General features: G+C 31.6%; 2 protein-coding genes across 3 annotated transcripts; both read right to left on the reverse strand.

The window, feature by feature from the left end:
• Window positions 1–601: 601 nt before the first annotated feature.
• Window positions 602–5,918, reverse strand: LOC117908511 (putative pentatricopeptide repeat-containing protein At1g53330). 2 transcript variants are annotated; one of them, XM_034822141.1, is made up of 3 exons: window positions 2,938–5,918; window positions 2,719–2,821; window positions 602–979 (listed from the first exon to the last, which is right to left on the reverse strand). In XM_034822141.1, the coding sequence occupies exon 1, from the start codon at window positions 5,737–5,739 to the stop codon at window positions 4,345–4,347; it is 1,395 nt and encodes a 464-aa protein (XP_034678032.1). In that variant the 5' UTR covers window positions 5,740–5,918; the 3' UTR covers window positions 602–979; window positions 2,719–2,821; window positions 2,938–4,344. The 2 variants fall into 2 exon arrangements, with proteins under 2 accessions (XP_034678032.1, XP_034678031.1); XM_034822140.1 differs by having other exon boundaries at window positions 2,719–5,918.
• A 599-nt stretch (window positions 5,919–6,517) lies between these two features.
• Window positions 6,518–7,896, reverse strand: LOC117909501. The gene is made up of 2 exons (XM_034823541.1): window positions 7,533–7,896; window positions 6,518–6,990 (listed from the first exon to the last, which is right to left on the reverse strand). Exons 1-2 carry the CDS (start codon window positions 7,827–7,829, stop codon window positions 6,970–6,972), a joined length of 318 nt encoding a protein of 105 aa, XP_034679432.1. The 5' UTR covers window positions 7,830–7,896; the 3' UTR covers window positions 6,518–6,969.
• Between the last annotated feature and the right edge of the window lie 2,465 nt (window positions 7,897–10,361).

The raw sequence follows: 10,361 nt of genomic DNA on the forward strand, positions 1-10,361 counted from the left end.
AAAATAATGGTTTGAGGTTACTAATCATGATAGTAACAGTAAGTTATTTTTCATTCTCAGCGCATGAAAGACACTTTGAAGTTGTACTTGATGATGAAGATCAAAATGGGGCATGATCATCGTCTAATCAATATAAATAATTGAAAGTCTTTAAGTTACCAACGACTACTCCTACTCTAATCTGCTAATTTATACTTTGAGAAATTGAGTTACTTTTCTTCATTACCTATTATCTGATGAATTAATTATCGAGAGCCGCTTGCATCAACTAGGTAGTCATCTTTGTAGTTTATAGCTCCAATTTCTGAGTGTAAATGTTGATTCTTGAGCTTTGTCACAATGAAACTTATAGGTTATGTTTGGTTCCCCAGAAAATACTAAGGAAAAAAAATGCTAAGGAAATCTTAGTCTAAACTCTGCCAAATTCTCCCGTGATGCATTTCTAGCTTCCCTTTCTCAATTTTTCCTTTGAAACTTGGAGCATTTCCTTATCTTGATTGTCTCCTTTTCCAGGACTGGAAAGAGCTTCCTCTCAGTCTTGGATAAATCAAAACATTTTCTTGGCTAAACCCTAATGTTTTGATAATAGATTTTCCGAGTCTAAAAGTAATGGTTGATTTAATTATCCTCAAATAGCAGAAACAAACTCATTGTAATATTCATGTTTTAAACCATGAATGACAATTCCCCAAGCTTCAACCTCATGTTTCTCTCACAACCTTCTGCCTTCTGCCCTTGAGAAATAGATGGAAGAGAGAAGTGGGTTTCCCTTTAATGGAGGATGGAAGGTGATCATGCTGACACTGCTGCTCTAGAGTTCCCGAGCAAGGTGTAGCTATGGTAGTGAAGAAGAGCTCTCCTCTAGTTGGCCTGTGAATGTGGTAGCTAAGGGGGCAATGACAGCAGGGAGAGGAGCTGATGGTTGTATCACAATCCCTGTCTGTGCTTCACAGCTCTCCTCTGATGGCAATGGAGATGACTGCAACAATGCAAAGTAGTTATGGTGGTGGTCAATGACAATGGTAGAGGCATAGGCCAGTAAATTGTGATTCTGTGAACATGTTTCATAACAATACATTTTCATCACAATTGTATGTCATCATAAAACTTTAGGGACAATATGTTTGCATCGCAGTTCTGTCATTATTTAGCATTAACAATGATATATTTTTCATACCAATTACATCATTTTGCAAGCTGTGTCAAGTTTGCAAGTTACACAGAATCCTCCTATTGAATTAGATGAAGCATAATAAACAATACTATGAAATATATTTCATATAATTTACATGAATTACATAGCATGTGAAAGAACCACTACAAGTCCGTAGCACAAGATGACAGTAACAATGTTAGTTAAGAATTAATAACCATGTTAGTTAACAACAGAAGAGTAGTGTTTGCTTGGGATAATCAACAGTGCATTGAACTAATTAAGAATGAAAAACAGGTCTTATTCAACCCAACTCAGAAAATTGTGTTGGAAAATAGCTACATACTGGACTCGATCAATTTATGCTTTGATTTCAGTCATCAACCAGAAATGTTCTATAGAACAGTGATTGTACCTTAAATATCCATCACCAGAAAGATGAACCTGTGCCTAAGTTGCAATTCATCTTCATCTCACTGAATGTGTACTGGGAATTTCACTTCTCTGCACTGATGCACTCTAGGTATTCTAATGAATGGTTAGTTGGACTTGGCTCACAGTGGCTCACTCATATGCAGTAGACAAACCATAAGGCTTATATTCTTTTACTTATTATAAGGCTTCCAAATAGATGACTGGCTGAAACACAAGGGTTTATCATTGTTAATGTCAAATACTATTGCAATGCACTGAGCACCTATACACAACTATGTAAAGTTCTCAAAAATTTCCACATACAGTGATCCAACTACCTAGAAATATCCTTAAGATCCTTAACAGCAACCTGTTTTCATATCAAAACTTTGTGATGCACATAAAGACACACATAAGGTTTATGTGCAACAAAAAGCCAATGTTCATGGCTCACTTCCCAATAATCTTCCCTTCCATTTCCAAGCTCAAGTCAGATTTTGGGTTTTGTTTGTCTGCATTGTGAGAAGTCTCACAATTAACAAGATCATCATAATAAAAGAAGTTATCTCATATTCTAAACATTTCATAAATTTATGAACAAGCGAGAATAGGAACCAGGACTGATGATGGCAACAATAAATCAACAACAGATTTTATTCAATGTGCAATAGATCAATAGAGTATGAATTATCTCAAAAGCACATCCTTCTTACACAAATCTTCCTATTCTTTTCTTTTTTTAAATCCAGTTAAATTTGCTGCTGCAGGGGCCATCCAAGTTGTGTCTCTCCCCTGTGAGTGTATATATAGTTGTTGAGCTAAAAAAGCCAGCCACAATTTTTTTTTTTTTTTATGTTCATTATGCATTATATTTGAAGATGGATGTGATAAAGCTTCCCAAAATTATCACACAAAAAGGTTTACTGCTGCAAAACATCTGCAATATCAACAAGAACAACTCTTAAAATATATTCTTTAATCTGTTCTAGAAAACAAAAATCTGACAGAAGAATGCAAGCAGTGACACATCTAATGGTAAAGAGCACATATTTGTGTGAAACAAAATCAATTACCATATAACTTTTTTTATAATTACACCATATATTTATTTATTTATTTATTTATTTATTTATTTTTCAATTAGAACTTACATTATATTTTTAGCCCTTCTTTAGCTCCAAAAACTGCCTCTGGGTTGTCTTCCCTGCTTGAAAAAGGCCAAAATGCATTCATAAGCAAAGTCCATGTCTTCCCCTGTTAGGACATCAGTAAGTGTATGTGCATAAGAATTTCCATTTGAGTGTGCAGCAAAAAACAATGAGAGCACAACATGCAATAGCATCAAATATGTTTCATGTACTACCAAACACCTTTTGTTAGGATTAAGAAAGAATGATGCATGTCAAACTCCATTTTTTTCTTCTCATCCAGACTCCCTTTCTATTGATAGAAAACCAGCTGTGGAAAGTTTTCCAGGAAAAGGGAAAAACCTTTCAGGCTCCTTTCATCTCAATAAATATTTTAGCATGAAGCTAAGCTCGGAGAATATTGGAGAATATTTATCATGTTTCTTCAATTAGCGTAGGGCAAAAAATTACACCATGCTGCAGTAGAAGACCATATTTAAAGTATGTTTTAGCACATTGTGGAGTAAATTTACCATGCTAAGGATAGAACAGAGACAAGGACATAGCAAAATCATTGTGTGCAAGTTCTTTTCATTAATTCTCTTCCTTTTCTATGGAAATTAAAAATAAAAATAAAATAAAACCAGCCCCAACAGTAAATGCAATTTAGATTGATCGACTGTAATTATACATTTAATAACCAATTTAATCTAACAACATTAAACTTCATAGTTCCACTCAAAATGAACCAACATTTCCTTTAGTTCTGCATAAACATAAAAGAAAAAAACAAAACAAAATGCATTAGAAAGGAAGCCTATTTTGATCATTTTAGCATTTTCTTTCCCTTTCTTCACAATATGGAGTTGGGAAATTCAATACACATTATATAGTAGTACATAAATGCAAAGCAACAAGGGCAGCTTTGAAACATGAGCATTCGAGCATGAATGTAAAGAATGAATGAGGAATAGATAGTGAAGCATGAGAAAATCAACTCCTGGGAAACTGCCCCTTTGGTTGGTTTCCACTCTGAATCAGATTTTCAGCAATTTTCCATATTCAGTGAAATCTAATCTCCACCAATTTTGACTTTTCTGCATTAGCACCCTAGAAATTTATTTGACAACTATAAATGACAAAGAAAAATATATGAAAATATAAGTGTAGAGGACAAATGGTTTCAGATGATCAATGCAGAAAAACAAGTTGAATATCAAAGAAAGCCTTAAAACCAAGACAAGAACAATAATTTTTTTTCACCTAATTCACAAATTATGAAAATACACATAAAACACTAAAAAAATTACAGAAATTCAAGAAAAGATATGAAACCCCCCAATAAACAAAAGCAATGCCATTCTGCAATCCCATGTTGGACTCCTTGGAGTTGATACTGAAGAGAACACCCTCATGTCTGATCTGACTCTTCAACATCAAGCTCATCTAGCTTCTGCTGTACAGATCCCCACATGGGCTTCATCCTAATTGAAGAGTAGGCACGGGGGGAGGGGGGTATGGTGGCAGAAGATACTAAAGAATCAGAATTTCATCCATGTGTCACTATTTTATCAGGATGGTAGAATTAGATGCCTCACCCTCTAATGCATTAAGGAGGAGCCAGACCTACAATTGTATGAAAGCAACTATTTATCTGATTGGCACAGTCTCAGTATCCTTCAGGAAGATATCAACAAGTTCAGAGCCATTTGACAGCTGTTCCTTCTTGCAAACCTTAGAAACTGCCAAACCCCATGCATCTCCATCAATAACATTTCCTTTTACCAAGCTATTCAAAACTTTGCACAACAACTCCAAGTTCCCTTCCTGACACAATGCCTCAACAAATTTAGTTTTACTGGCACTCTTAGGAGCATAACCTTTAAAAACCATCTCATCCAAAATAAATGCTGCTTCATTGAACTGCATCCCTTCACAAAGCCCATCAAAAAGAATCCGGTATGACCCCACATCAGGAGTGCATCCCCGTCTTGGCATATCTTCAAATAAATCATTTGCTTCTCTCCATTTCCCCTCTTTACACAACCCACTAATAATTACATTATAACTAATGACATCGGGCTTACATCCCTTCGCCACCATCTCTTCCAAGACACCATATGCCGCTTCAAAATCCTTCTCGTTACAAAACCCACTAATCATAGCATTATAAGTCACAGTATCAGGTTTGCACCCGTTCTCTCTCATCTCCTCTAAAACCACAAAAACCTCGTCCTTCCTCCTGACCTTAAACAATGCAGCAATCAAAGTGGAATAAATTCCTGAATCTAATCTTAATTTATTTGCCACCATCTCCTTCTTAAGCTCAAAAGCCAAACTCAACTCATTAACCCTACAAAGCCCTTTCATCAATGAAGCATAAACAAAAGCATTTGGTTTAACATTAAAAACCTTCACCATATCCTCCTTCAACCTAAAAGCCTCGTCCAAGCGCGAATCCCCACAAAGCCCACTAATCAAGGTCCCAAAAGTCACCACATTGGGGCAGACATGCTTCCTCAACATTTCATCAAACACATTCCATGCATCGCCCAAACTACCACTCAAGCAGCAAGCATTAATCAATATATTATAAGTACACACATCCGGAGTCGCAAACTTATCAATACCCGACAAAATCCCATCAAATTTCTCAAATTCTTTACAGTTCAACAGAGCATTCAAAAGCGAATTCAGAGATTTTACCGTTCTCTGACAGCGAAATTCCGGGATGGACTCAAAGGTCTGGATTGCACGATCGGGCAAGCGGGCCCGTCCATAGAAGGAGATGACATTGCAGAAGATGATCTCTTTGGGAGAGAATCGAGTTTCTCGGCGCAATTGGGAGAGGATTTGTTCCATTTCGTGGAACATTCTGGAGCGGCCGAGCTTGGTGATGATGAGGTCGTAGGAGAGGTGGGTGTAGCGAAAGGGTTTAGGGTCAGGATTAGGGTTCTGGAAGAGCTGGAGAGCGAGTTTTGGATCATTCTGGAGGCGAAGAAGAGAGGAAAGTCTGAAAGGCGAGATGGGTTTTGGAGGATTCATTTTTCTAACTCATCTGAAACCCAGAGCTTGGAATTGAAAATCTAGGGTGTTTTTTTCCCGCCACAACGCGCCAACCCAACAATAATAACCGTGTTTCCATCTTGGAAAACAATAGATACGTTTCCTAGCATGTTGCCAATGAGTTTTCAAGTCTATGTTTGTTCCATGAAATTTGAAGCAAAGGAAAGAAAGTATAAAAGAAAAATATAAGAAAATAAAAAATGAAAAAAAATAAAAATAAAATAATAGATTAAAAATTAATAAATTATCTTTTTTTACTTTAAATTCATTTTATTTATTTTAACGGATGAATATAAAGATTAAATAATTTAAAAATATATAAATTTTTAATTAATTTTAATTATATTTAATTTTTTATGATATTTTTTATAAAATAACTAAATATAAAAATATCACTTTTTTTGTATTTTTTTTTATTATTTTGTAGGAACCAAACATAACTTAAGAATTATTTTGTAAATATTATTACATTAAAGTTCATTACTCTTATTTTTTAAAAAAATAAAAATCTTTTTATAAAAATCTTTTTTTTTCCTGGTAACAACATACATAATATTAGGATTTGAAAAATATTTGATGCAAATATTATTTTAAGTTAAATTTTGTAGTATTTAATATCAATTTATGTTCAATAAAATGTATTTATTTCCGGACCCGGATCCAACCCTTAAAGCGAGAGAGAGAGAGAGAGAGAGAGATGACTCAAAAAGAAAATGAAAAACACAGAAGTAGCACAAGAATGGTCTTTTCTTAACGGATCCATTCCCTTTGACAAAACAAGAAAAGAAACAAAAGGCATCCAAAGCATCTCCAAACCACACTCCATGCCATATTCCACAGCTTTAATCCTCCAAAAGCGAGAAAAGGGGCAGACCAATTCAAATTCTACAACGGCCACCACAACACATCAGAACATACAACACCACAGACAGACAACCCAAGACACAAATTTGAAGAATGAACAGAGCCTTTTGATCATACTGTCAGCCTCTCTGCAAATCTGCATGCAGTTTGTATATACCCACTTAAAAGTACGTGCCAAAGCTGCATGTTATCACATTTCACCATGTGGGTGTCCGTATAAATCCTTGTATTTTCGTATAAATCTACGTATTTGAAGGCTGCTCTATCCTTTGACCACAATCTTTTTGACTGTTGGGTGGGTATGAGTAAAAGAGTTACAGTCTGCCCATCTGCAATTTCTTCTTCTCATGTGTAGCCCCAAAAGGCCTGCAACATTCATGGAAAAAAGTAGCACAACTTCATTTTTATAGCCATTCAAACATTGAAGAAAGCCCACTTACTATTTTTCTTTTATTTTGGAATATATATTTTTTATTAAAAAAACTGATTAATTTATGAAATATTACTAATTTCAAAAAAAAAATACCCTTAATTAATTTATCAAATATTAGTAATTTCAATAAAAATAAAATTAAAAATAAAAGAGAAATGTTTGTCTTGAAATTGGATTTTGGGATAAAATTAAAAAAAAAAATTAAGGATATTAAAAAAAAATGTTATATTTGATTTTTCTAAAGAATGGAGATTAGTCTTTTTAAATATGTGATTATTTTGTAATTTTAATTAATTACCCAAATGAAAATTCATATAAAAAAACCCAAAAATAAAATTATTCCTCATTAAAAGAAAAATTACACCCTTTATTATTATTTTTTAAAATATTTTCACAAATAAAAATTAATATTAAACAACATTAGTTCTTCTTCTTTTTGGTACATTTTTCATTAAAAAGAAAAATAAGATCATACATAGAAACAGAAAAAGCGCCTCCACAGCTGCGCCTTCTTCACATTACTTTTGAGCTTCGCAAGCATTTCACCGCCGGAGCCGCAGTTTTCCGACGACGTCAAGAACGCCCTTCGCTGAACCGGAGGCGACCAGAGACCGCTTTGCTCGTAAACAAAATCGAACTGCGACGCATCAAAGAACTTGCCGAGAAGCCTGTCCGACGCCGACTTGGAGACAATCTGAACGCTGGGAATACATGGAGAAGAACTCCCCGGAGATGATGAGGACGCCGGTGATGAGAGCCCAGATGTGGGCATCGAAGCTAATGAAGAAGTAGCAGAAAGAGATGGAAAATGAAAGGTGGAAGATATAAGAGGTTTTTGAGGTACATATAAGAGTGAAAAAAAAAAGGAAGAAGTATATGGTTGTTGAGGGGTTGTAAGACTTTATTTATTAGCTCTAAAAGGTTAGATTTGATTTGATTACTTCTAATCATGATTTAAATTTTTTTTTTTATTATTCTATAAACTTTTGTAAAAGAATCTGAAATAAAATTACAAAATAATTAAAATTTAAAAAAAAAGTATTTAAAATTTTTAAAATTGAAAAAACTATTATTATTATTATTATTATTATTATTATTTATCATTATTATTATTATTATTATTATTATTATTATTATTATTATTATTATATCAAATACAATTTTTAATTAGAATACTTTCAAAATATTTTATTTCAAAATAAAACTAATCATAGTAAAAGAAATTATTTTATTTTATTTATTTTGTTACTAAAAGCAAAAATTAAAAATTAGTTGTATTCTATGTTTGTTAATAAAAAATTGAATTACAAGTCTTATATATTTATTATATATTAAAATTTTGACCCAATTTATGAAAAGAAAAAAAATGTAAGATGGTATTTTCTCAATAATTTTGACCTAATTTACCTATATTTTAAAACATTTTGTATTTAATTATTAATTTTATTTTAAAATTAAACATTTCATTCCAAACACAAAATCAATTTTCAACCAAAGTAATTATTCTTCAATTATTAAAAATAGAAGTTAAAATTTAGTCATATATAGAAAAAACAAATTGTAAGATGATATTGATTTTTGAATTTTGATCTTATAATAAACAATGGCAACTTGTAGGATGAAACTTTAGACCATGTGGCTTTTGACATCATTCATGTGGTGTTGGGGCCATGGCTTAAAAAGGATGTGTGAACCAAAAATTAAGAGAATCATGGTATGCTTTTTAAGAACAGTGAGATCAAACGGATATAAATACTGTTTAATTAAAAATAAATAAATAAACAACATTATGGGGCCAACATTAAATTTGAATAATTAAAGCATTTTAAGAAATTTAAAATTTGGAAGATTTTAAGGAAAATTATGTTTGAAGGACAAAATTACTATGAAGATGGTATGAGCAATTGGTTAAGCAAAAATGCCAATAAATCTTTAAATTCATGTCTAATTGATATAGAAATAAAATATGTTAATATTATGTTTGATTTAAGGAAAATATCAAAGAAAATGGTAAATAAAATAATTTTTTTCATGTTCAGTTTTATTAGGATGAATGTTAAAAAAATTAAATATAATTAAAATTAGTTATAAAATCATTTAATTTTTATACAATTGAAATATGTTACACACCACCCATAATCCAAACATAATATTTCTATGATGGTGAATTAACGTAGGCCATATGGTCATTTCTCTCAAGACATGTGAGGCCTATACTTGTTAGGCTACATTTGTTGAGAACTTAGTATAAGTGAACATTGATAGGCGAAAAAACAAAGATATTAAATTATATACTTATATTAAGTGTAAATGTAGGAAGTGATCGTAATGTTATTATTTTTGTTATTTATTTTAAGGTTATTATTATTTAATATTAGTTTCATTAGGGTTAAAATCTTTTATAAGATTATTAAAATTAGTTTTTTAATTAGGATTGTCTATGTGTGTAAATATATATATAAACTTTTGAATAATAATATTTAAATTATTTAAATTTCTCTCTTCTATGTCTTGTTCCGCAATGGTAAGGTCCATCTTTTGACTTTAAACCATTAAACTATTGGTATTGAATTATATTCAAAGTCAATTTTTGGACATGTTTTGTAGGTGTCACAAAGTTTAATACGATACAAACCCAACACACTTTTTGTAGGTTTGGATTGTCAGTATCAATGATTTTGGACCAAATTCTTATCAACATGTATAACTTGTTTAATAAATAAGTAATTCTTTTATCAACATGCATAACATGAATTTGAATTCACTCATTTAATAATCTTGTTATTAACATAATTATATTTTTAAATCATTTAACTCATATTTAACTTATTTAAATTTTCTTTTAAATAAATAGGTTAATTTAGTTATAAACAAGTTTTTAGACATTATATATATATACCATTTTAACTCAAGTTATTTATTAAATAGGAAGATCTAATTATTAAATGGGTAAAATAAGTTACAAAATGTGTTATCTGTTTAATAATTAGGTAGTATTTGATTTTATGTTTTTTACATGATTATTATTCATATCGGGTTTGAGTTGAGTTATATGTATAATAGAATACCTAAGTTTTGATACGACATGAACATGAATTGTCATCCCTAATATTTTGTATATATTTTGGCAGTCTTTATATCAATCTACTTACAAATTTATGCTTTTTGTTTCAAAGTATTAGGATTCTTGCTTTTATTTTCCCATTTCCTTTTAATAACCTATCAAATTACTTTAAAAAAAAAAAATCTATCCGCACCCATTACTCTCTATTTACTCCTTTAGATAATTGTATGATGAACAATA

The sequence above is a fragment of the Vitis riparia genome, chromosome 19 (genome assembly GCF_004353265.1).
Source record: "Vitis riparia cultivar Riparia Gloire de Montpellier isolate 1030 chromosome 19, EGFV_Vit.rip_1.0, whole genome shotgun sequence".
NCBI lineage: Eukaryota > Viridiplantae > Streptophyta > Magnoliopsida > Vitales > Vitaceae > Vitis > Vitis riparia.